The following is a 27,500-nucleotide window of genomic DNA, read 5'->3' as shown; positions in this document are numbered from 1 at the left end:
TAGTTACCATTCTGATCAGACTGTATTAAGCCCACTGCCACGTCACGGCGAACCTCTTGAGTGGGTCCCTAATCTAAAGCCTTTATGGTGCGGCACTGAGCGCCAACCACTGCCGCAGCGACAAAGCAACAGCGAGGCAGGCGACCTGGCGCCTCACAGCACCCATGCTGCAAGGCAAAGCCCCCAAGGCTCCAGGCCGCACCGCCCCACTGTCACGATCCATGTCTTTTTCTCCATGGCTTGTTATATATATATATATATATATATATATATATATATATATATATATATATATATATATATATATATATATATATATATATATATATATATATATATATATATATATATATATATATATATATACACACACACACACATCTATGTGTGTGTGTGTATATATATATATATATATATAACATATAATATATATATATCATATACATATATATATATGCAATGTGAATATCTAAATACATAAATAATAAAGCTACATATAAATGTAAAGATATATGTGAATAAATAATATAATGTGTGTGTGTGGAGAGATAGATTTAGATATGTGTGTGTGTGTGTGTATATATATATATATATATATATATATATATATATATATATATATATACATATATAATTAAATCTCTCGCTATTAAAAATACCATTTTTTTTTTAATTTTATCTTTTTTTTATATTAATTATTTGTGTTTTTTATTTTTCCTGTAGAATGGTAACAAGGATGGCGCCCTGGACATGCTAGGGACAGAAATTTGGGCAGCGAGCACTTTCGACTCCATAAGGTGAGACCTATTATTTTGCACCTCTCTGCTCACTGGTCTTTATTTTACATTGGATATTCAGACCAGAAACCGAAAATTGTGCCCATTAATGCACCTAACTTCATAAAAGGATTCACTTCCAGAATGGTCCTCGGTAGAGTAGCTTATACTGAAACATAAAATGATCAGCAATAAGGATTAAAGGGGTCATTTCCCCACGAACAAAGTTCATTTTAATCAATAGATCTTGGAATAATAATTTCCACAACTGGATGTGATTAAAAAAAAACAACAGTTCCTGAGCTGAAATATTCTTGTCCCTACTATGTACTGTGTAATGGCCGTGTGTCACTGTACAGGGACATGGTCTGATCATGCCACAGCTCCTGGGCCGGGGAGGATGCAATATAGTATATAGACATTACAGCATTCGATCAAAGATGATTCTTTCTGTGAGGTAAAACATTTCCCTGCCTGTTTTTTAATAAATAATTACCTCAAAGAGAGAATTTGTGATCCCGTACTTTAATGTCTGTATCCTTTTATTTACTTCAATCGTAATTTGGCTATTGTCAGAGTAACTCACATCTTCTTCTGAGTCCATCAAGTCTAGGACGTTTTTTTTTTTGTTTGTTTTTTTACTGTGACCGACGAAGCTTCAGAATATAAAAATTATTCATTGTGTGATGTAAAGTTTTCTTATATACTTGGTATCATTTCTTCTTATTTTCCAAGACCTCTGCTTGCCGTCATTCACTGAGACTTAATTGTTTGCTTAGTCCGTCCCGTAGACACATTAGTGCGCTGCTCATCCTTCGTAGTAGTGGTTGCAGGACTACAACACCCAGCATCCATAGAGTTGTAACTATGCATCTGCTGGAGAGCCAATTGTAAGAAATCCCTGTAATACCAATCAGAGATATGTCTCCTAACGGCCTTCATATCTAAGGAGGAATCCTGAATTCTGATGGTTTCATCGGCTGTTAGGTCACATGTGTGACAGCAAGAAGTAAGTTGATACACACGGCACTTCTGGTGGGGTGGTGCTCAAGAAGGGTCCAAAACCGTCTCAAGTAGTTCTATAAACTTGGCACTCAAGATAAATGTGAATAGTGGTCTTTTATTGAGAAGAACTTGTAGGATCAGCGCAAGCACAGACGGTTTCGGTCAAAGCTCTTCATCAGTACGTGCAGGGGGTCCTCAGAAGGTATAGCAACTGGCTTGTCATGCATTGCCACACAGAGAGCGGTGGACACCGTGTCATACCTGACTACTCCAGTTGTCAAGTTGCTATACCGTCTGAGGACCCTCTGATGAAGGTCTTTGACCGAAACGTCTGTGCTTGTGCTGGTCCTACAAGTTCTTCTCATAAAAGACCACTATTCACATTTATCTTGAGTGCCAAGTTTCTACATCTGACAGCAAGACGTAGTCTGTTGCCAAGAGCAACCAACTGAATTTTAATATCTGCTCTAGATGGGAATAGAGGGTAGAACACAAAGCAGCAAAAACAGTAAGGCTGCTTTCACATTGCGTTCCTCTCCACGTTTAGTGGTCCCTTGGGGGCTTCTGTTGAAACCCCTTTGCAAAACTGATTTTGTACGTATGCGCCGATGGGGCCATTGACTGTAATGGTGCAGACGGAATCATCGTGTGCTCTATCGTGCACTATTTTTGGGGGTATACATTTACTGGGGGCAGACACTCGGGCATAATTTACTATGTCTGGCTGTCCGCCTCCATTAGGCATGTACTCCCAAAAATGGCGCATGGCAGAGCACACGTCTGCACCATTATAGTCAGTGGCCCCTTCAGCGCATTGGTCCAAAACCCGTTGTGGAGGGGCTCAGCAGGATCACTGAAGGGAAAACGGCCTAATAACATTTGTAAAATTGATCAACTTTCTGCAATGGTGAAATGTGCTTTTAACTTTTTTTTTTTTTTTACTTTCTTTTAGTGGGGCAACATGGGACTTGCAGCCAGAGAAATTGGACTTTACCCAGTTCCACCGAAAGCTCCGAAATCCCCCAAAGCATCCGCTCCCTCAGATAGACAGAGAAGGGTCAGTATGCGTGCAGCTTTATTTTATAGCACCGTTTCGGTTTCCAGTTTCATTGCATTGCTGTGTTGGAGGTAGTCTGAAATCCGCCCCCCGGACTAGTCAGTGACCTGCAGATCTATTCTGATTGGCTGCTGAGTATAAGCTGAAGCCCACCATAAGCCCACCAAAAATATTACTCTAGAATTCATTCATTTTATGTTTTTTTTGTTATTTGTTTTCAGATTTGGTAAAGGCAAATGTGAAGATGGAGGAGATGAGATCAACCTGAATGACATAGAGAAAGTCCTCCCCACATGGCAGGTGAGACTTGTGTTTCTACACGGTTGTGCTCTATACATGTGATATATGAAGGACATTTTTTTTTTACTTAAAGGGAGCCAACCAGCAGGATTTTCATATATAAAGTAAAGCCAGTGCTATACTGGTGCTCGGATGCTGAATGTAACCATACCTTCTGTTCTGAGATTGGAGGTTTTATTCCAGAAATATGTGCAAGTAAAGTTCCAGCAATGCACTGCTATTTGATTGACAGGTGCAACAGGAAGGGAATGTGTGGGTCAGGTCTTGCTATCTATTTGCGCCTGTCTTCCTGCTTGGCCTTCCTCCCCCTGCTGACATCATAGACTTTAATTCCCGGCGCATGCTCATTAGCTTTTATCAGTATTGCAGCAAACTCTTCACTAAGATGACATCAGAGTTGGCTCTTGTGCATTGTGTTATCTCCAGCTTTGTGAAGATTCAGTCTTCCTTCACTGGACTGATGGCTGCTCTCTTTGTGACCGCGGGAGCCTGCACGGTCACAACAGAAGTGGAGACCACTTACCACTGCCTGAGTGGAGACTAGGAGAGCATTTCCCATCTCAGAAGCAGGAAGTCTCACATAGCCGTCAAATAGTGAGGCAGGAGAGAGCTCAACTTATCCCTCCTGCAAATGTATGAGTAAACGGATAACTGAGAGATACCAGTCCTGTTTGTCAAGAGGATGTGTCCCTTCAACTCCGTGTTACCAGTGTGTGGAGACATATACTCGATTGATAAAGGGGATGACCTTACCTAATTGTTTATACATTTACAGAGGAACGTCACAATGCTGATTTCCAAAATGGTTATTACAGGTGTAATTCTTATGCAGAGTGGGCGTGTCTGTGTGGATCTCCTCCTCACAAGTGCAGTGACACGCCCCCAGTGCACTTGCAGCCTGATTTGCATATGGTTTCTACTCTAGAATTCTTATGAGTGGCACTTTGGTTTTCTAATAACAAACAAAAAAAGTGTAATTTTTTATTAGGATCCAAAGTGTAAAAATGTGCTGACTACATATTTATCATCCTAGTGCTTTGTTACATTTTTGATCCCAGTTATTTGTTACTGTTTATAGTGGTCCGGGGCCTATTTCATATTATTGACTATCTTGTCCCTTAACTCTGTATCACTTTGCGCCATACTTTTTTTTTTTTTTTCTTTCCCTGTTGTTTATCGCCATCTAATGGACATTTCAAAGATACTAGCAAAACTTTGGCAAAAGCCGCTGTATATTGCTGTAGCGTGGTAAAAATTTATTTGCAATGATTTTCCAAAAGGGAAAAGTCATCTGAGACTACAATTGGGAAGTCGATTCTCTTCTATATATGGAACGTTCGTCATCATAGAATAAAAAAAGGATTGTGCATGTTAAGTTTTGATGCCCAATCCTTTATTCTAGGGGGCAAGATAAACAGCTAGCGGAATACGGCTGCTGCATTATTGCATGAGAGATTGGAAAGATTTACTCTTGACCTAATGGTTGTTGTACCAACAACTATTGAGCTGCGAGGACAGGACAGTCACTTAAGGCAAAAGCCCACCCATACAGTCACCACTGAGTAGTGTGAACACCGGGGTCCGCACTGCCATGGCTGGAATTGAATCACCAATGTAGCCAAATGCCAGATCCCCAAAATAAGACAAGTTCCCCTTATACCTCCACACCTACATATTACCTATATTTAGCGCTATTAATTCCACAGCGCTTTACATACATTGGCAACACTGTCCCCATTGGGGCTCACAATCTAAAGTCCCTATCTGTATGTCTTTGGAGTGTGGGAGGCAACTGAAGAACCCGGAGGAAACCCACGCAAACACGGGGAGAACATACAAACTCCTTGCAGATGGTGTCCTTGGTGGGATTTGAACCCAGGACCCCAGCGCTGCAAGACTGCAGTGCTAACCACTGAGCCACCACAAGACTGCAGTGCTAACCACTGAGCCACCATGCCGCCCTAAAAAGAATATATTTACACAAATGGTAGCAATGCAATAGAAAACCACATACAGTGGGGAAAATAAGTATTAGACCCTCTGCTCATTTTACAACTTTTGCCACCTACAAAGAATGGAGAGGTCTGTAATTTTTATCTTGGATAACTTCAACTGTGACAAACAGAATAAAAAAAATCCTATTGTAAAATATTTAAATTATTAATTTGCATATTATTGCATGAAATAAGTATTTGTTACAGTAGAAAAACAGAACTTAATATTTGGTAGAAACCTTTGTTTGCAGTTAGAGAGGTCGGACGTTTCCGGTGGATCTTGACCAGGTTTGCACACCCTGCAGCAGGGATTTTGGCGACTCCTCCATACAGATAGTGTCCAGATCTTTCAGGTTTTAGGGTAACATTGAGTTTCAGCTCCTCCAAAGTTTTTCTATTGGGTTCAGGTCTGGAGACTGGCTAGGCCACTCCAGGAGCTTGAAATGCTTCTTACGGAGCCGCTCCTTAGTTGCCCTGGCTGTGTGTTTCTGTTCATTGTCATGCTGGAAGACCCAGCCACGATCCATCTACAGTGCTCTTACTGTAGATGGATCTTGCAATACATGACCCCATCCATCCTCCCTTCAATACGGTGGAGGCATCCTGTCCCCTTTGCAGAAAAGCACCCACAAAGTATGATGTCTACACCCCCATGCTTCACGGTTGGGATGGTGTTCTTGGGGTTGTACTCCTACTTTTTCTTACTCCAAATACTGTGAGTGGAGTTGATACCAAAAAGTTCTATTTTGGTCTCCTCCTCCCATATGACCTTCTCCCATGCCTCCTCTGGATCATCCAGATGGTTATTGGGGAACTTCAAACGAGCCTGGACATAAGCTGGCATGAGCAGGGAGACCTTGTGTGCACTGCTGGATTTTAATCCATGGCGGTGTAGTGTGTTACTAATGGTGATCTTTGAGACTGTTGTCCCAGCTTTATTCAGATCATTCACCAGGTCCTCCCGTGTAGTTCTGGGCCGATTCTTGACCTTTCTCAGAATCATCCTTACCCCATGAGGCGAGATCTTGCCTGGAGCCCCAAACCGAATAAGATTGACAGTCATCTTGTGTTTCTTCCATTTTCTAATAATTGCGCCAACAGTTGTTGCCTTCTTACCAAGCTGCTTGCCTATTGTCCTGTATCTCATCCCAGCCTTGTACAGGTCTACAATTTTATCCCCATTGTCCTTAGACAGCTCTTTGGATGTTGGAGAGGTTGGAGTATGATTGAGTGTGGACAGGTGTGTTTGAGTGTGCAGAGAAGGCGGGCTTCTTAAAGAAAAGACACTATAATACTTTATTCTATCTGTCACCGTTGAAGTTTCCTCCGATAAAAATTACAGACTTCTCCATTCTTTGTAGGTGGGAAAACTTGCAAAATCAGCAGTGTATCAAATACTTATTTTCCCCACTGTGTAAACATGATGGATAAAAGTATGTGCCCCTCCCTATTCCACCTGCAAGAGCTTTTTAACCTCCCGATCCTACTTCCATAGACACGCTAGCGGACACAGTCAGAAGAGGGCCCCTGTGCAAGGACAAAAATGGGTCCATTGCAGTCTAATAACTCATCATAATGCACAATTCCTCCTGGTTTGGAGGTAGAAATAGGCCCCTTTATCTCTTGGGCCCCTGTGCGATTGCACCAATGATATGTCCGCCTCTGCATAGACATTAATATGGAGTCTGCAGCTATAATGGCTGTTGCTTTTTTGGGAAGGATTTCTGCAAGATTTTGCAGGGGTCTGTGGGAATTTTTGCCCCTTCATCCAGAAGAGCAGTTGTGAGGTGACCCTGTTGTTGGGAGAGGCCGGGAGCACAATTTAGATAATAGGTGTTGGATAAGGCTGACGTCTGGGCTCTGTGTTGCCATCATGTTCTCCCTCCACCTCTGTATGGACCTTATGCATCGGGCACATTCATGAAGAATAGAAAAGGGTCGTCCCCAAACTGTTACCATAAACTGGAAATCACAATAGTCCACAATGTCTTGAGCTGAAGTATTAATATTTCCTTTCACTGGAACTAAGGGACCGAGGCCGCCCCCTGATAACAGCCCAGAGTATAATCCTCCTCCACCAAACTGTACAGTGGGCACAATACAATTGGGGGTAAGGTTGTCTTGACATTCACCAAACCTAGACTCCTCCATCAGACGCAAATAGACCAGTGTTTCCTTCAGAATCCACACCACTCCATCAGACGCTCGGCATTGTCCTTGGTGATGTACGGCTCGGCATTGTGCGTGGTGATGTACAGCTCCGACATTGTGCTTGGTGATGTACGGCTCCGACATTGTGCTTGGTGATGTACGGCTCGGCATTGTGCTTGGTGATGTACGGCTCGGCATTGTGCTTGGTGATGTATGGCTCGGCATTGTGCTTGGTGATGTACGGCTCCGCATTGTGCTTGATGTACGGCTCGGCATTGTGCTTGGTGATGTACGGCTCGGCATTGTGCTTGATGTACGGCTCGGCATTGTGCTTGGTGATGTACGGCTCGGCATTGTGCTTGGTGATGTACGGCTCGGCATTGTGCTTGGTGATGTACGGCTCGGCATTGTGCTTGGTGATGTACGGCTCGGCATTGTGCTTGGTGATGTGTGGCTCGGCATTGTGCTTGGTGATGTACGGCTCGGCATTGTGCTTGGTGATGTACGGCTCGGCATTGTGCTTGGTGATGTACGGCTCGGCATTGTGCTTGGTGATGTACGGCTCGGCATTGTGCTTGGTGATGTACGGCTCGGTATTGTGCTTGGTGATGTACGGCTCGGCATTGTGCTTGGTGATGTACGGGTCCTACATTGTGCTTGTTGATGTACGGCTCGGCATTGTGCTTGGTGATGTACGGCTGCTGCAGCTGCTCTGCCATTAAGCTCCCGGCAGGCGAGGTGTTCGTGCTGATGTTACCAGAGAAGATCTGGACTCTGCAGTTATGGAATCAGCAGAGCGGTGGGGACTTTGTTGCCCTCTGTTCCTCAGCGCTTGTAGAGCCTTGTGCCTAGTTGCCACAAATAATAACTACATGTGTATTTCCGTCTGTATAACATGTATTGTCAGTTTAATGAGATACGGTTTTCTCTGCTGTTCACCACGCACACATTTGCCCACACTTCCTTACTGGGGCTGTTCACTTGCGATAAAACCAACGCTTGTGTGTGAGCCCTAGAAGGAGTTAGGGCAGGAGCTTAGTGTGAGGTAAATTCAGTCAGTGAGAGTTGAAGTCAATGTGAGGTGAAGTGAGGAGTGTAACTGAGGTCCTGTCCTGAGGTGACTGTTAAAACCTCTGGAGGGGCCAGCTACACATTGGCAGGGTATCAGTCCCTAGGCCACCAGGACTTCCAAGGTCAGTGGCAAACTGAGAGACTGCTATTAGCCTTTTTATAAGGAGCAGTGAATTGCCTGGGAGCTCAGTGACGTCATTTAGTATGGAAATGTCTAGAAGAAATAGTGAGTTTTCCTTCAGGATTTAAGTGCCTGATTCTTGTCTTGGAAATCCCAGGATACCAAGAGACCTATTCCCAGGTAGGAAAGTAGCGGCAGGAGGAATACACGACCACCACACAGCAGAGAAGTCAAACTCTCATTAAGGCCTCCTTCACACGCACGTGTTTCCGGTACGTGTTTGGTCCATTTCCTCACGTGCCGGAGACACAGGCACACATAGACCCATTAAAATCAATGGGTCTGCGCTCACGTCCATGTTGTGCCATGGACCGTGTGCCCGTGTGCTCCACACGTAGACATGTTCGTTTTTCTCCGGCATCACAGGTGTCACACGGACCGCACGGATGTGATCCGTGTGACTCACAGCGGAGAAAACACACGTGTCTGAATTAAAAGGAATGTCTATACTCACCTTCTTCAGCCCTGCTGTCTCTGCCGCTGCTGTCTCTTGCTTCCAACCCCCTCTCATTATGCTCATTGCATATTTACTCCACTGCGGTCCGGAAGCAGCAGCAGTGAGGAGTCGGCAGGACCGGAGACCGCAGATCAGCACCACGGACAGCAATGCCAGGGACATGTGAGTAGAAAGTTCCCGTTGTCTGTGTGTTATCACGGATAGCACACTTAGAACACACGTGTGCCATAAACACTGCACACGGAAGGCATACGCACCTTTGACATGTCCGTGAAAAATGTGCGTGATTTTCACGGACGTGTGAAAGAGGCCTAGGGCAGGAAGAACCACCATCATTGTGAATGATGTGAGAGATGTTCTGGACTGTTCTGCGGAGCTCCAGTGAAAGGTAAAGGCTCCCTGTCCTGTCTCTGGCTGAATGATCCTTACCTCAACATCCCCAGGACCCAGCCCTAGTTGGGAGGGTGAGGGGACAATCCTCTGGCACTGTACATCACCACCTAACTCCTGGGGACCCCCAGCAGTGCCCGGCCATACCACAGCCGAACATCCCAACTGCTGTTACATACTATTTATTTTCTTTATTTTTTATCATTTTTCTCCCCCTTTTTAATAATATTTTTAAACCCTCCCCCATTACAAAAGCCTGACTCTCAAGCCCAGTACGGCCACCTCACCACTTGGACCCACCACCGTGACATCAGAGGTCTACTGGGGGCAGCACACAGTCACTTCCCCCGCTCTGTAATATTATGGGGTCTCCACTTCATGGCCGAGTTACTCCGGCTCCTTCCACTTCTCAATAATATCACACACAGGTGATGGTGGGATATTTAAGAGGGAAGGCATGTCATGAACGGACCAGGTACACCGGTGGCTGCTACTACTGGACCGCGCCGGTATCCGTGAGCTCTGCACCACCAGCCGTTAACTCGGGCAGGCGGCACGCCAAGGGGCCGGATGTTATACATCGGTGGGGGTCAGTGGGGCCAGATGTTATACATTGGTGGAGGGCAAGGGGTTGGATGTTTTATATACTGATGTGGAGTTGGATGGTATATACTCATGTGGGGTGGGGGTGAGAGGCCTGATGGTATACACCAGCTGGGGGGGAGGGGCGTGGGTCAGTAGGGCTGGATGTTATACACTAGCAGGGATTGAGGGGCTGGATGGTATATACCGGGGAAGGGAATGAGCTGGATGGTATATACTGGTAGTGGGCTAGGGGCTGGATGTTGTACACCGGTGGGGGGGGGAAAGTGGCTTCATGTTAAACACCGTTGGGGGGCGAGGCTTTGGATGGTGTATACCGGTGGGTGGCGAGGGGCTGGGTGGTAGTATATACCGGGGGGGTGGCGAGGGGCTAGATGGTGTATATACCGGTGGGGGTTGATGGGCTGGATGGTGTATACACCGGTGGGGGTTGAGGGGCTGGATGGTGTATATACCGGTGGGGGTTGAGGGGCTGGATGGTGTATATACCGGTGGGGGTTGAGGGGCTGGATGGTGTATATACCGGTGGGGGTTGAGGGGCTGGATGGTGTATAAACCGGTGGGGGTTGAGGGGCTGGATGGTGTATATACCAGTGGGGGTTGAGGGGCTGGATGGTGTATATACCGGTGGGGGGCAAGGGGCTGGATGGTATAGACCGGTGGGGGTTGAGGGGCTGGATGGTGTATATACTGGTGGGGGTTGAGGAGCTGGATGGTGTATATACCGGTGGGGGTTGTGGGGGTTGTGGGGGTTGAGGGGCTGGATGGTGTATATACCGGTGGGGGGGCAAGGGCCTGGATGGTATAGACCGGTGGGGGTTGAGGGGCTTGGATGGTGTATATACCGGTGGGGGTTGAGGGGCTTGGATGGTGTATATACCGGTGGGGGTTGAGGGGCTGGATGGTGTATATACAGGTGGGGGTTGAGGGGCAGGATGGTGTATATACCGGTGGGGGAGCAAGGGGCTGGATGGTATAGACCGGTGGGGGTTGAGGGGCTGGATGGTGTATATACCGGTGGGGGGGCAAGGGGCTGGATGGTATAGACCGGTGGGGGTTGAGGGGCTGGATGGTGTATATACCGGTGGGGGGGCAAGGGGCTGGATGGTATAGACTGGTGGGGGGGGGGAGAGGGGCTGGATGGTATAGACTGGTGGGGGGGCGAGGGGCTGGATGGTATAGACCGTGGGGGGCGAGGGGCTGGATGGTATAGACCGGTGGGGGGGGCTAGGGGCTGGATGGTATAGACCGGTGGGGGGCGAGGGGCTGGATGGTATAGACCGGTGGGTGGCTAGGGGCTGGATGGTATAGACCGTGGGGGGCGAGGGGCTGGATGGTATAGACCGGTGGGGGGGCTAGGGGCTGGATGGTATAGACCGGTGGGTGGCTAGGGGCTGGATGGTATAGGCCGGTGGGGGGGCTAGGGGATGGATGGTATAGACCGGTGGGGGGGCGAGGGGCTGGATGGTATAGACCGGTGGGGGGGTGAGGGGCTGGATGGTATAGACCGGTGGGGGGGCTAGGGGCTGGATGGTATAGACCGGTGGGGGGCTAGGGGCTGGATGGTATAGACCGGTGGGGGGCGAGGGGCTGGATGGTATAGACCGGTGGGTGGCTAGGGGCTGGATGGTATAGACCGGTGGGTGGCTAGGGGCTGGATGGTATAGACCGGTGGAGGGGCGAGGGTCTGGATGGTATAGACCGGTGGGGGGGCGAGGGGCTGGATGGTATAGACCGGTGGGGGGGCGAGGGGCTGGATGGTATAGACCGGTGGGGGGGCGAGGGGCTGGATGTGATAGACCGGTGGGGGGGCGAGGGGCTGGATGGTATAGACCGGTGGGGGGGCTAGGGGCTGGATGGTATAGACCGGTGGGGGGCGAGGGGCTGGATGGTATAGACCGGTGGGTGGCTAGGGGCTGGATGGTATAGACCGGTGGGTGGCTAGGGGCTGGATGGTATAGACCGGTGGAGGGGCGAGGGTCTGGATGGTATAGACCGGTGGGGGGGCGAGGGGCTGGATGGTATAGACCGGTGGGGGGGCGAGGGGCTGGATGGTATAGACCGGTGGGGGGGCGAGGGGCTGGATGGTATAGACCGGTGGGGGGGCGAGGGGCTGGATGGTATAGACCGGTGGGGGGGCTAGGGGCTGGATGGTATAGACCGGTGGGGGGCGAGGGGCTGGATGGTATAGACCGGTGGGGGTCGAGCAGCTGGATGGTATAGACCGGTGGGTGGCTAGGGGCTGGATGGTATAGACCGGTGGGGGGTGAGGGGCTGGATGGTATAGACCGGTGGGGGGCGAGGAGCTGGATGGTATATACTGGTGGGGGGCCTGATGTTATAGACTGGGGGACTGAGTGATAAGCCTGTATTCGGTGAGTATGTCATGTGTCCCAATGCTTTTTCCATATTGTATACATTCCCTTTATTCCTTGTTGTATCTGTTCTCCCTCTTGCGTGTGACTATATCCTCTACAGAAAGAGTCCAGTAATGAAAGCGCATCAGGTAATTGTTATCTATGCGATTTCCTGGCTGTCTGATCAAACTGTTTCCGGCCTCTCCTCTGCTATAACTCGGCAGTGACGAGGTTTTTTGCTCCTTTTTGCTTTATTACTTTGTGTATGCAATAATTGTCGGCCATGTTTTATATTTTTATGAACCGTGTGGGTTTCCTTCTCACGCCGGTGTCACCCCCGGGGTCTCGGCGTCTGGCAGCTCTCGTCCTACACACGTCCAGGGTCCTGTTATCCGGGTCCAGCTATCGTCACGTCTGTCAAGCGCTCGGCTAGAAAATTATATCATTGCCTTCCAGGAGCTCTAAAGATAGAAGAGGCCCGGCCCTGTCATTTAGGGCAGACAGCGGAGGAGCGTTGTCAGGTCCCCGTCCTGCACCGGGCACGCTGCGGGGATGCAATTAGTGGTGTGACACCTCTTCTCATCAGCCAAGAGCCTGGAATAGGCCTCATCCAGTATAGACGCCAGCACCGCATTTTATATATAGTGTATAGAGCTGCAGCCGGCAAGGCTGAGACTTGGTTCTCTTCCTCTTCCTTCGTTCCCCCTTCAAAACTGTCCGTCTTTACTGGAGTACTGGCATTCTATTCATGAATCAGAATGATCTGGATGAGCATGCTGAGGAGTCAGAAGAACGACTGTCGTCTCCTCTCACCTTGAGGAAACAATAAGATTGGGTCTGTGACACTGAACACAGTGGATCTAACTGAAATGTTAGGGAATTTCCACTCAAGATTTCCCAGACATAAAACGTCTCTTGTTAGTTTTCCTCGCTCGTATAGGGCTGATAGAACACGTAGCACCAGAGCGGTTCAACGGCCACGAATTGGGGTGTAAGGCAATGTGCCCACGGGAGAAAGTAACCGTGGATTTTGCTGTGGAAAACCCACGGATTTTCTAGATTTTCCAGATCAATCGGCAGGTTTACACAAGTACAGACACTCCCCATGTTATACTATGGGATTTGGGGAGCGCTGTATCAACGCTGCGGTATTTGTGGCTGCGGTAAATGCTGCAGATTTCCCGCAGCTACACCTAACTGCATGTCCATTATTCATGTGGAATTATCTGTGGAATTCCCGCTCCTCCACTATGGAGATACAGGGCGGGAATTCCACACAAAATCGGCACTGTTTCCGCAGGTTTACCGCAACAACTCCGCAGATATACCGCAACAATGGATAGCTGCGGATTCTGGGGAGTTGCTGCGTGAACCTGCTGAAAAATCCGCAGGTACGATCTCCCGTGGGTACATAGCTTAAGGCTTCATTCCCTCCATCCGTATCTATTGAGTTTTTGATGCTTCAGAATTTCTGCTCCTTGGTTTGTGTATTTTATGCGTCGTTTCTCACATTACTTTTTTATCACACTTTTTGTTTCTGGTGTCATCCTTCAAATAAATCTGTTTTGTATTTGAATCTTCCTGGTATTGACATCGTTAGGCGCAGATTACATGCGTTTTGGATGCGTTTCCACCATGTAACCACACAAATATGCCTGTGCGGTTTTTTTTTTTTACCTGCAGAATTTCCATATTCAATGTACGTCGGCACTTTGCAGGAGAAGGTGGGCGGGCCTGAACTAGCTCCGGCTGTCACATGACCGGAGCTCGTGCAGGCCCCGCCCACCTCCTGGCTCCACCGCGCTCCTCTGCACCAGAGGAAGTGACTCCGGTATCTTCTATCAAGGCAGGTAAGTATAGGAACTAAAAAATCCGCAGGAATAATTCATACGCTGCAGATTTTTCCGCAGGGAAATCCGCATTATTTCCGCTGCGGAAAAAAACGCAGCATGGACACAGCACTCCCCAAATGCCATAGAAATGTCTGGGGACTTGCTGTACTGCGGATTTTTGAAAAATCCACAATTTCCGCGTAAAAAAATTGCTGCAAATTCTCCGCAGCGTGGACACATAGCCTTACGCTGTCAGACGGCTGAGGGATATATGTCCTGACTCCCCCATACACAAGAACGCTCGACTCGGTAGAATTGCTGTATTTTGCACTTTGCCTGTGACATGCACACTGCTGCACAGGCGCGGTCTGTAGCCTCTCCTGTGCCTTTTTCAGCATGCTACTTAGAGTTAAAAACAAAATCTGCGTAAGTGCCTATATGACCGTGTCTATCAGCCAAACTCCCTCCTACTCGCATGCACATTGGGTTTATCCAAGCGTGCCTGTGCTTTGTATGGGTAAAGCAGAGCAAATCATTACCGGACACCTCCGACCACTGCTTATCTCCTGTGGGAACTAAAGGATCGGGCATAATAAAATCAAAGTGCCTGATCCCGCAAAACCCCGTACACATTAGTTGGTTGCTTTTCATGTCGAAATAAAATAGTGCTCATAAAGAGTGCCCATTTCTAGGCAAACGCCACTTAAATCCTAAAAATCCTAAAGTTTTCACCATGTAGAAACTACCCCCCCCCCCCCCCCCCATCCAAACATATACTTACCTTCAGAATCAGTGCTGCTGGTGCCATGTCAGGGCAGGCTCTCAACATGGCATTATGTGACTTGACCGCTGCAGCCCATCAGTGGTGACCTTCATAAGACGCGGCGTGGATATCGCAGGACCAGCACTGGGCCAGTAGGTAGTTTTTGGGTTTTATTTTATTTTTTTTTCCCATATAATGACCACTTTAATTTTTCAGCATTGGGGTATCCAATAGTGGGCGACTCCTTTTTAAAGTTGTTGGGGGTTATAATAATGCAGCTGACCTATACTTAGGTTGTCACCATCACCTGCTACTGACCAGCTGTATGTTGAACAATGGAAATGGCACTGTGCATTGCGTTGCCCTTTATGGGAAAGTACCAAGCGTACAACGAAAGGGAAGGTAAACCCTGTGTCTATGAAAAGGGAAGATGGTGACCCCCTGACCGAACCTACAGCTGGTCCCTGGGGTTGCTCACCACCGTAGATAGGATCCGCACCTATGCGCCGAGCTGGATACCTGACCCTAGGTATCCCTAATGCTGGGACCTAAATAGGTAACAGATTGGTTGAGCGCTTCGTCAGCCCCACTAAACAACTATAGTAGATACAAGGAGAAAAGCATGAGCTACTTATCTACAGATGACTCAGGAAGAAGTTCAGCAGAGCATTCCACAAATGAGTACAAGCCACCTGCTTGCAACCTCTGCTTGAAGGAACTGAAAATATCACCAGCACCAGTCCAAGGAAGGAAGGGGTATTTAAACATCAAGGGAAAACTGGCAATCTGCAGCTGGGTGGAAGGTGAGCCCCTGCTGGGTCCAAAAGGGAGAGAAAGCTACCTATACCAATGAATACTGACAGCAGGAACAATTAAAAGTCAGGGGGCATTCTGCGCAGCCAAACACTGTGACCTTCTATGGCCATAAACCACATGACTGTCTTGTCACCTGTGACACTCCCGTGACATTATGCTCTCCAAGTCACATGTATCGGATAGATTGTGAAGTACCATTCTCGGCCTGTGCACGCTGTGCGGAGCTGTGGCACCTCCAGTGCTCCATGCTGCTGATCAGTCAGTCGGACCCCCACCTATCGGATACTAATGAGCAGGTTTGGTGCAGATTGATTCACAGTACCCACTTCATCGGCCCCATCAATAATCTGGGCACCGGTCAAGAGCCCTGAGAACCACCTACTTTATTGCGTGGCTCTTCTTTTGATTAGCCGGCCTTGCACAGTGATCACTTCTCACTAATTCAAAGATGATCTGGCTGATAAAAATGAGTTCTCAGGGCTCCTGTCCTCCGTCCACAGATTCATGAGTTGTCTCATGCACTCATATTAATAAAAGAAGATAGCTGCACTCTGTAACGCTAAGATGGAACAATGTGGAACAATGAATATGACAATATGGACATACATTACTGCTATGAAAAAACATGTAAAAATTGAGATACTTAGCACACAAAAATGGCCAACTTTATGTGAGCCCAACAGCCAACGGCAAGGCAACCTATTTTTGTTGGGTTCCTGTCAAACGAATGTATGTGTTTGTGTTAAAAAAATTTATGGGAGGAGAGTAATCTGCAAATGGAGAATTAAAATCGCCTGAGGCTGAAGAGCCGGAGTGCTCAATCAGAAGACCTGACCCTGTAATCTAAGAAAAAGACTGATGGCACTTCCTACCTCTCGAATGTGAACAGGTGCAAACTGAATATGACACATAGTAACAAAAAGGAGACAGCCGCACTCTGTAACGCTTAGATATATGAAACAATGAATATAGGAATATTGACATGTATTACTGCTATGAAAAACATGGAAAAATGGCCAGTTTTATGTGAGCCCAACAGCCAACGGCAAGTTGACCTCATTTTTGTTGGGTCCTGCAAATCTCTTCGCAACAACTCTACTCCTGACTGATTTTAAAGATAGATCACTAATATTAAAGTCCTGCAAAAACCGAGAAACCTTAATGTGAGTTATTCAGAAAATTTAAAAATGGTCCATATATAGAGATTTGTGCATAGTGGTGAACTGGCTACATTGAGCTCGAGTACAGAGCATCATGAGACCTTTTTGCAAAACGTTTTGATGCAGTTTCATGCCTGGCCACTAGGAGGCACCAAAAGACCATCTACAGCGCCGATTTTTGCAACTGGCAAGAAGCAGTGAATTATGCACAGAGGAAGCAGCAGAGTTCTGTAATCTCACATTTTCCACGTTGCAAGGTCCGCTATTTTTGGCTCGTAACACGTAACAGCAAAGCTACATGTACACTGTAAACAGAGTTCAAGTGTCCGAACAACAAGCCTCCCAGGCCAGAAAATTGCAGACATCTTGGCACCAGCGCTGCTCGGGTATTGTCCCAGGGATCGTATGATCACTGAGGAGTCACAACCGGTTCTGTTATGACCGGGCCATAAAGTCATAAGAACGTTGGAGGGGGGTCTCCTGTGACCGAGCGACGACTGCCTCCATGCCAATCAGTCTACCGGGCATCATGTCACCGATCCCCCCCTCAAATCTGTTCCGGGCCAGAAAGCGCATTACTTGTGCCCCGAATTACAAGACCATATAAACACTCAAGTCTTGTTGTTTTTCTTGAACTTTTCTGCTATTAGGAAAGTCGGGTCAGAACTTTTCCAAACTTGTCAATAGTGCATAGTTTTTGGCAGATTCTTGTTTCTCATGTGGAAAAAGTTTAAAAAGAGAAAAAAAATTTTTTTGTTTTTTTGAGGGGGAAAGAAAATATTCCGGATGTATTTCTTGAAGACTGCGAGACTGTTTGGTGAAGGTTCATCCAGGCTCCTGTTGTAAGATCAACATTACAGACCTAAGATGACCCCTTGGAGAGGTCTGAAAAGTGAACCCAGGAAAGCCTCACTTTTTAGAAGCTCTGTGTAAGTCTGTCCAGTAACCAAAATTCAGGAACCTGCTGGCATTTAACCTTCACAGAACACATTATACCTTACACATTCTCATGAAAGCCGGCCATTATATGACTTATATCCTGCATTTTCTACCAGTTTCCCCCTTTGCAGCCTCTACTTCTAATTTTCAGTTGTCTCTGAGCTGGTGAGTGGAGACTGGCTGCTATGTCTCCTATACACAGCACACACAGACATGAGGGATTCCTGCTCTCCTGTCTCTGAGCTGGTGGGTGGAGACTGGCTGCTATAATGTCTCCTATACACCTATCCCTTGTAGACTGTGAGCCCTCGCGGGCAGGGACCTCTCTCCTCCTGTACCAGTCTGTGCCTTGTATTGTTTGATTGTTGTACTTGTCCCTATTATGTATACCCCTTTCACATGTAAAGCGCCATGGAATAGATGGCACTATAATAATAAATACACAGGAAACACATGCATGAAGCATTCCTGCTCTCTTGTCTCTGAGCTGGTGGGTGGAGACTGGCTGCTATCATGTCTCCCATATACAGCGCACACAGACATGAGAGATTCCTGCTCTTCTGTCTCTGAGCTGGTGGGTGGAGACTGGCTGCTATGATGTCTCCCATACACAGCACACACAGACATGAGGGGCTCCTGCTCTCCTGTCTCTGAGCTGGTGGGTGGAGACTGGCTGCTATCATGTCTCCCATACACAGCACACACAGACATGAGAGATTCCTGCTCTTCTGTCTCTGAGCTGGTGGGTGGAGACTGGCTGATATGATGTCTCCTATACACAGCACACACAATACATTGAGGGATTTCTGTACTCCTGTCTTTATGTAGCTCATGATCAGAAGCAACAGCATGGAGGATATTACACAGCAATACTGAGCAGAGTAGCTGTGAATTCAGCTCTGTAGTGAGATAAAACACTTACTGGAAAGCAGCAGCACCATCTGTGGGTTTCAGTATCCATCTCTGCTGCCTCTGATCTTTTCTCCCCTTCCCATTGTCTTCAGTAGTGATTTGGGAGCTCATCTTATCTTGAGCAGCACTGATTTTTAAGTTTTTCTGAGTGATTGATGAGTTAGAGGAGGAGAAATGGCTCATAAGTGGAGAGAGAATCAGTATTTTCTGATACGATATTACAAAGTTTCTTATATTCGCTTATACTCCTGATTCATGCAACGTTTAACAGTCATTTCATTTTCTCAAAGTACAATAGATTCCTTTAATCTGTTAATCCATCAGGACTGATAATCTGGCACTGATTTCTGTGATGGCACTGCAGTATACCGTGGCGTTTTTGTTGCTTGTGATGTCACTAGCGATGTGTTGCTCAATATTTTGCTTTCCATTTCGATTTCTCTGATATGATATCAGCGCCTCTAGTAGATCATTGACCCGGCTCCTCGCTCTGGGAATTTTCTAGGTGGGCTCCCAGCAGTGGAAGTGACCCTTGATTGCCATGTATTGTATGCTCAGTGTCTCAGTAGACAGGAAACACTTCTCCTAACCTCGAAAGACACTAAAGTGAGCAAAATGTTTACTCAAGGCTTCATTACACTTCAACTGATCAGCCCCCAAGACTCTGGAGCATTGCTGGGAAGAAGCTGCGAGGCCCTGGTGTCCGAGACTGGACAAACTGGTGCTCAAGAAGTACTATTCCTGATTAACAAGAATATAATGATTAATGCACTCACTAGAATAATGTATTAATACTGCCTCTATCTACAAGAATATAACCATAATACTGCCCCTATATACAAGAATAGAACTACTATAATACTGCCCCTATATACAAGAATATAACTACTATAATACTGCCCCTATATACAAGAATATAACTACTATAATACTGCTCCTATGTACAAGAATATAACTACTATAATACTGCTCCTATGTACAAGAATATAACTACTATAATACTGCCACTATGTACAAGAATATAACTACTATAATACTGCCCCTATGTACAAGAATATAACTGCTATAATACTGCTCCTATGTACACGAATATAACTACTATAATACTGCCACTATGTACACGAATATAACTACTATAATACTGCCCCTATATACAAGAATATAACTACTATAATACTGCCCCTATGTACAAGAATATAACTACTATAATACTGCCCCTATGTACACGAATATAACTACTATAATACTGCCACTATGTACAAGAATATAACTACTATAATACTGCCCCTATGTACAAGAATATAACTACTATAATACTGCTCCTATGTACAAGAATATAACTACTATACTACTGCTCCTGTGTACAACAATATAACTACTATAATAATGCCCCTATGTACAAGAATATAACTACTATAATACTGCTCCCTATGTACACGAATATAACTACTATAATACTGCCCCCTATGCACAAGAATATAACTACTATAATACTGCCCTCTGTCTACAAGATTATAAATACTATAATACTGCTCCTATGTACAAGAATATAACTACTATAATACTGCCCCCTATGTACAAGAATATAACTACTATAATACTGCTCATATATACAAGAATATAACTACTATAATACTGCTCATATATACAAGAATATAACTACTATAATACTGCTCCTATGTACAAGAATATAACTACTATAATACTGCCCCCTATGTACAAGAATATAACTACTATAATACTGCTCCCTATGTACACGAATATAACTACTATAATACTGCCCCTATGTACAAGAATATAACTACTATAATACTGCTCATATATACAAGAATATAACTACTATAATACTGCTCCTATGTACAAGAATATAACTACTATAATACTGATCCTATGTACAAGAATATAACTACTATAATACTGCCCCTATGTACAAGAATATAACTACTATAATACTGCTCCCTATGTACACGAATATAACTACTATAATACTGCCCCTATGTACAAGAATATAACTACTATAATACTGCTCCCTATGTACACGAATATAACTACTATAATACTGCCCCTATGTACAAGAATATAACTACTATAATACTGCCCCCTATGTACAAGAATATAACTACTATAATACTGCCCTCTGTGTACAAGATTATAAATACTATAATACTGCTCCTATGTACAAGAATATAACTACTATAATACTGCCCCCTATGTACAAGAATATAACTACTATAATACTGCTCATATATACAAGAATATAACTACTATAATACTGCTCCTATGTACAAGAATATAACTACTATAATACTGATCCTATGTACAAGAATATAACTACTATAATACTGCTCCTATGTACAAGAATATAACTACTATAATACTGATCCTATGTACAAGAATATAACTACTATAATACTGCTCCTATGTAGAAGAATGTATAATAGGTCCTAAATGTCAAGTGACCATTTATCTACCGCTCTTATAATGGTATTTTTCTGTGACGCCTCTTTCCTGATGGCGGTTTGTGCACTTTAATGCTGCAGTATACTTCCCCGTTTTGTGTTTAATTCCGTCTCCATTCAAGAAAACAAGACTCCTTAATGTGTGTTATTGTTTCATTTTCCCAGACTGTTCCCTGGTCGTCCTCAGTGACAAGGGAGCTCCATATCTACTTCATTCTTTATGCTTCCCATTGTCGGTGGCGCCCGCAGACCCCTCTCCCCCCTCCCCTCTATGTTTGTGTCTATGGGAAATAAATCCAGAGTTTTATCTATCCTGAGAAACCTTTTTATTTTTTCGATTCAATCAAACAATCCTTGCCGGCCAGAGGAAATAATGCAGCGGAGCATTTCCTGCTTCTTAAGAGTGCCTGCCATTGCTAGGAAAGTCCTCTCCGTCCCCTCTCAGAATTTCCTCTCCGGTTTATTAATAGGCACAATGTAAGAGACTAGGATTTCTTTACACCGCCGGCTTCCTGTCTGCCGCCGCCAGGTAAAAGGTTGAATCTAGAACGTGACCTAGTGAATGTGAGCGCAGATCCCCATCATGGGAGACCGGATAGTCGGGGGCCCTGCATGAACCTTTGTGAGTCATTCACCCCCCTGGGGTCTGCAGGGTGCCTGTAGTATGTGGCCAGGGGTATCACTAACTAACCACGACAAGCTACACATACTCACAAACGTTTTGTTTTTTCTTTTCTTTTTTTTGCATTATTTTGTCCCTTGTTTTGCATTCCTGTTTTCCTTTTTTTTCCCTTTTTTTTGCGTTTTTTTCCTTTGTTGCATTTTTTCGCATTATTTTTTTTCCTTTTTTGCATTATTTTGTCCTTTTTTTTGTTTTTGTTTTTTTCCCTTGCATTATTTTTTTCCTTTTTCCTTTTTTTGCATTATTTTTTTTCCATTCAAAAAAGGACAAAATAATGCAAAAAAAGGAAAAAATAATGCAAGGAAAAAAATAATGCAAATCAAAACGTTTTGCATTATTTTTTTTCCTTGCATTATTTTTTTTTTCCTTTTTTTGCATTATTTTGTCCTTTTTTGCATTATTTTGTCCTTTTTGTTTTGCATTATTTTTTTCCTTGCATTATTTTGTCCTGCATTTTTTTTTTTCTGCATTCCTTTTTTTTTTTTTTGCACATAGATTAAGTTTGGACCATCACAAAGGTAATTTTTCCCCATTCCCAACATTAGAAAATCACCATTGTGATTTGCATTAAATGTACAAATATTTTAATTGCAGTTTTTATAGGGTTCAGGTTTGCATTTTTTTACATTCACTATAAATGATTAATGCAGGTGATTGACAAAATTCTGAAGATTTTCAGCCACCACTAGAGGGAGCTAACCAGTTTTGACTTCGAATAGATGAGAAAAAAATTCATTCCTCCAATGAGCTCCCTCTCGGGGTGGCTGCTTGCAACTGCTACGGCTGTGTGATCCTTGACGGGCCCCAAAGCTGTGGTATTACCTGCCTCCTGATGATAGTGCTTGACAAAGCTCTCTTTGCAATACCCTTTTGAAGCTTTCTTTCCACGTAAAGGGATTGTTTCGGATATATTATCTCCAGGAGCACTGGTGAACACAGATCAAAAAGGGCTCCTGTGCAAGAACAATATTTGGGCCGTTTGTCGCCCAAGAACTCATCCAAATGCACAATTCCACCTGCTTTGGAGGTAAAAATGGACCCCACAACCTCTGGGGTTGCCCCTATGATATTTCTGCCCCTGTTCAGAAGCACACGCTCCTCTTCCTCTCTGCCGGGTGGCGCTGTGCTTCTGGTATTTTGCAGTTTGGGTTGGTGGCATTATTGCGCAGCTATTCCTAACTGTTTGCTCTCCGACGCTGGTGGCAGAGACAAATTTGACTCTGCAGCATTGATGGGGAACAGAGACTCTGAATCCAGCTTTAGAGCTGCGCTTACAAGCTGTATAGTAAAGAGTTTGCATGCGCTTGCTCCTTGCCTTGGAAACTTGCCACCTCTGCTAAACCTTAGTGAACTATAGAATTAAAGTCTCTTTGAGAGGATTTTTTTTATAAGCAAATAGCAAAGTTTCTTGTTTTAACAAGCTCTTTGCAATTGTACCCATTTAACCCTCTTAAAGGAGCCCATACACCTTACATTGTGGATGTCTGTAGGGGCCTTCTAATGACTCCTCTTCTTCCTACATGTGCACTCTCGGCTCAGCTGAGCGTGCATATGTTTTCAATAGGGAGAGTGAAGCAAGCAGACACCTTTGACAGAAAAGGATTAGGTAATGACAATCCTTTCCTCCCTGACATCAGCAGTTAGGAAGAGTAAGGAAGCCGCCATACGCTTCAGATTTTTGGCCCGTCCTCTTAAAAATGGTAATTGTCACTATCCACAGTAATAATGTTTGTAGGGACCTTACGTTTGCTGTTTTAAAGGGAATCTGTCGGCAGGTTTTTGCTACCTCATCTGAAAGCAGCATGATGTAGGCAAAGAGATTCTGAATCCAACGATGTATCACTTAATTACTAGGTGCAGCCGTTCTGAAGCAGTGAAACATTAAGAGCTCTGAGAGCTGCCCTCGCCCACACCAGGCTGTAGGGGTACATTTCCATAGACAGAAGCTGCTAATCACAGAGGGGAGGGGGGGCGAAGTCGGACTAGAGTTCACAGGCTGCTGAGACCCACTAATGATAAAGATAAGAGGCTTAAGCTAACATTGCAGGTAAACAAAAAAAAGACTGAGATAACAGACACAGGGTTGAAATCTCTGTTTTAACACTTGCAGCATGCTGTCTTCAGGCTACATTGCAGAAATCTTCCGACAGTCCCTTTAGGCCTGTGTGGTCTTTACAGTAGCCGCTGCCTTTTGTGATGCTGTCTCATCCACGTCTATCCTTTGCTCTCCGCTACCCCTACCCTGCCTCCTCACTCCCGTAAATCTTTAATTAGACTTGAAAATTCCTGTTCAGACATCTCCATCCAATCTCGCTCAGCTAGAGCAATTTACAAAGAAATCACCCTCTAGATATTAAACCTGCTAAAGACATCCCCCAAAAGACTTGCAGCAGTATCTGCAGCAAAAGGTGATCCTACCAAGTACTAACTCGGGGGCTGAATACAAATGCACCTCACAATTTTCAGATTTTATATTTTTAAATATTTACAAATAAATATTTTTCACTTTACAAATATTTTCTACATTTTTCTTGATAAATCACAAAATAATCAAATACATTTTTGGGTTTGTGGGTGTAATGTAAAAAAAAGTGGGTATAAATGCTTTTTCAAGGCACTGTATGATAAAAAACATTTTATACACACACACACACACACACACACACACACACACACACACACACACACACACACACACACACACACACACACACACACACACACACACACACACACACACACACACACACACACACACATATATATATATATATATATATATATATATATATATATATATGTGTGTGTGTATATAGATATATATATAATTTTTATTTTCATGGGTCAACTGATAATCCAGAATTCACAAAGTACCTTTTTTTTTTTTTTTTTTTTTTTTTGACACCCCAAATTTAGAGGGGGGAAAAAAACCCTAGGTCCGTCCATTAATCCGGTGGGGGTTTTAGGTCTTACCAGAGGGGAGGTGGCAGTGGTGGTGAAGCTGGGTCAGAGGAGAGAGGGGCAGTGCTGGAGTAGGGTGATGCTGCTGTCGGTACAGTGGGTGCTCCAGATGCTGTGGCTCGGGGGTCTCCGGACCCGGGGGCTCACGGCCACTTCAAATGTAAAGGGGGTATTTACAGGAGGGTAAGAGTTTGTGACGCCACCCGTGGTTCGTGGTAAGGGGAGTACTGCCTCTGCCGATGGGAGTACCCAGGGAAGATGGAGCGGGGCAGCCAGATGACGTTCCCTCCACGGGTAGGGGTGGTCCGGGACTGTGGATAATGGAGGTGTAGGGGAGCGTGGTGCAGATTGGAAGCAGGGGAGGACAGCGCACTCACTCCGGCAGTGTTGGTATTGATGCAACCACAAAGCAGACTCTGACACAGAAGTAAACCAAGTCTTTGGGTGCCGCTGCCACTTCAGGGGAGCTCGTCTGGGAGTCTGCTCCCACTGGTATTGCTGATAATCTGTACCTTGCCTCCATGCACGGTATTTTAGATGTTTTGAGTAACCCCTCTGCTTGAAGCTGTCCGGGTCCCGCTCCCCAATGTTAAGTAGGGAAGCTGTGCTCTCGATTGCTGATACTTGGGATTTCAGTGGGCCACATAAGCTGGAAAGCCCTATCCCCCTTGTTGTGTTGATGCCTTCGATCTCTGAGCTCTTGGGGAAAGTTCATAAAGAGACTATCCTCCACAGGTTAATTATCAGGTTGCGTGAAGCTACTCCCTGATCTAGGGTCCTGTACCCCGCCTTGCTCGGCACCGGTTCGGTTACTAGGTACTCCTATGCCAACCGTTCCCCAAAACTAAGCCTGGCATCTTTCTCCAATACCCTGCGACCAGGTCTCCGACTCCTTCGGTCCCAGACCACCGTCCACGACCTAGCCAATGTTTCCCAGGGAGCTCCAACTCCCTCCAGCTCCTCACTCTTTGGGAATTCTGCTTGACCCCTAGGCGAGTGGCCCTGTTCCAGCTCGACCACCCACTGACAGAGTGTGGTGTGAGGTGTAACTAGGATTTGAATGCTGATGGAGCAATACCTAAGGTTAGGATCCCATAACCATGGGGGATTGAGTCCTGCACCAGACAAGAAGAATGTGCAGTACCCTGTGACACCCTGACTATTTCAGGGGCGTCACGCATACGGCGGTACTAAGAGGCAGGAGGAACAAGCAGTGATCTCATCTGTGCACGTGCCACCTCCGGACGCCATTTTTCCTTAATGCCGCCGAGACCCCGCAGCGCATCGCCGCCGAGGCCCCGCAGCGCATCGCCGCCGAGGCCCCTCATTTTCCATCAAATTTTTGGGAGGAAAAAGTGCGCCTTTTAATCATAAAATGCGGTATTTGAATGGTGGATTAATTGTCTGTGTGCATTTATTTATGCCTATTTTTAACACTGCGTGAAAATGGACATTCTTTCGCCCTGCGCCTGCCCCCATCTCTCCGCTTTGTTTCAGAAGTCTGGAATTTCTGGCCACCTCAGATAAGTTGCCAAGTTCCATTTTTTTTTGGAAACAATTAATAAAGACATAAAAAGTCTGCTTTTGTTAGTTTTTCCTTTTAGCAGAGAGCCGGTGTACGTGATGAGCCGCAGGTATTTATGAATGACTCTCCGCGCCGCCGGCTCTACACTACCAAACACATTAGCGCGGTGTGACTTTTAGCCGGAGAGGCAGCGCGTGGCGAGGAAGCTTGCTGCAGCACTGGGAACAATGCTGGGGTCAGCCGTGTGAAACTCCCTTGTCCGCCCTCTTCCTCCTATTGTCCGGCCGCTGAGCAGGTCTTTGGTGTAGCAGAGTTCACTCGGTGCAGAGCTGCTCAGTGACAGGTGCTGGAGCCAACCCGAGCAGTGACGGTGTAGGAGCGACCACCTAACATTATACTCTTTTAAAGGAGCAAAACTAAAGCCTCTTCCCTTCTATAGTGGGTGTGAGCTCCTGCACATTGGAAAGGTTTTATCCTTTCCTGTTTCTTTGATGGTAAATGTGACATGCCCCGACCGCAATAGACATTACATAGCATGTTTGTTGTTTTCTGTGTCACTGTCTAATTTTAAAATCCTGAAATCTTGCAGTTTTCAAATGAAGTCTGAAAATAGACTGACACATCCTGTTTTATACACAAGAGTTTTCAGCAGTCCCAAGATCACCACAGACACGATTACAATGATAACACTTCTATATAGAGTAGATAACACAAGACCCACCATTCACACTAGGTGATGTCACAGCTCACCTTCTCCTCCTCCTGTACAATAACTGATAACACCTGTATGAACAGCAGATAACACAGGATCCACCTTTCACACTAGGTGATGTCACAGCTCACCTTCTCAGCTTACCTCGTCCACCTCCTGTACAATGACTGACTAATAACACCTATATACAGTAGATAACACAGGATCCACCATTCACAATAGGTGATGTTACAGCTCACCTCCTCCTGTACAATGACTGATAACCCCTCTATATACAGTAAATAATAGGATCCACCTTTCACAGTAAGTGATGTCACAACTCACCACCTGCTCCTGTACAATGACTGAACACTGGATCCATTATTCACAATAGGTGATGTCCTAGCTCACCACCTCC

The 27,500-nt window shown here is 45.5% G+C and overlaps 1 protein-coding gene across 1 annotated transcript in view; it reads left to right on the top strand.

The window, feature by feature from the left end:
• The window catches only part of CTIF (cap binding complex dependent translation initiation factor), a 225,439-nt gene that overhangs the window by 51,770 nt on the left and 146,169 nt on the right, over positions 1 to 27,500 (top strand). The window contains 3 exon segments of the mRNA XM_075327260.1: positions 724 to 797; positions 2,734 to 2,838; positions 3,060 to 3,138. Of these exon segments, the coding sequence (XP_075183375.1) occupies positions 724 to 797; positions 2,734 to 2,838; positions 3,060 to 3,138 (258 nt within the window).

Source organism: Anomaloglossus baeobatrachus, chromosome 1 (assembly GCF_048569485.1).
Source record: "Anomaloglossus baeobatrachus isolate aAnoBae1 chromosome 1, aAnoBae1.hap1, whole genome shotgun sequence".
Lineage (NCBI taxonomy): Eukaryota > Metazoa > Chordata > Amphibia > Anura > Aromobatidae > Anomaloglossus > Anomaloglossus baeobatrachus.
The sequence above is the reverse complement of the archived record's forward strand: the minus strand, read 5'-3'. Positions and strand labels throughout refer to the sequence as shown.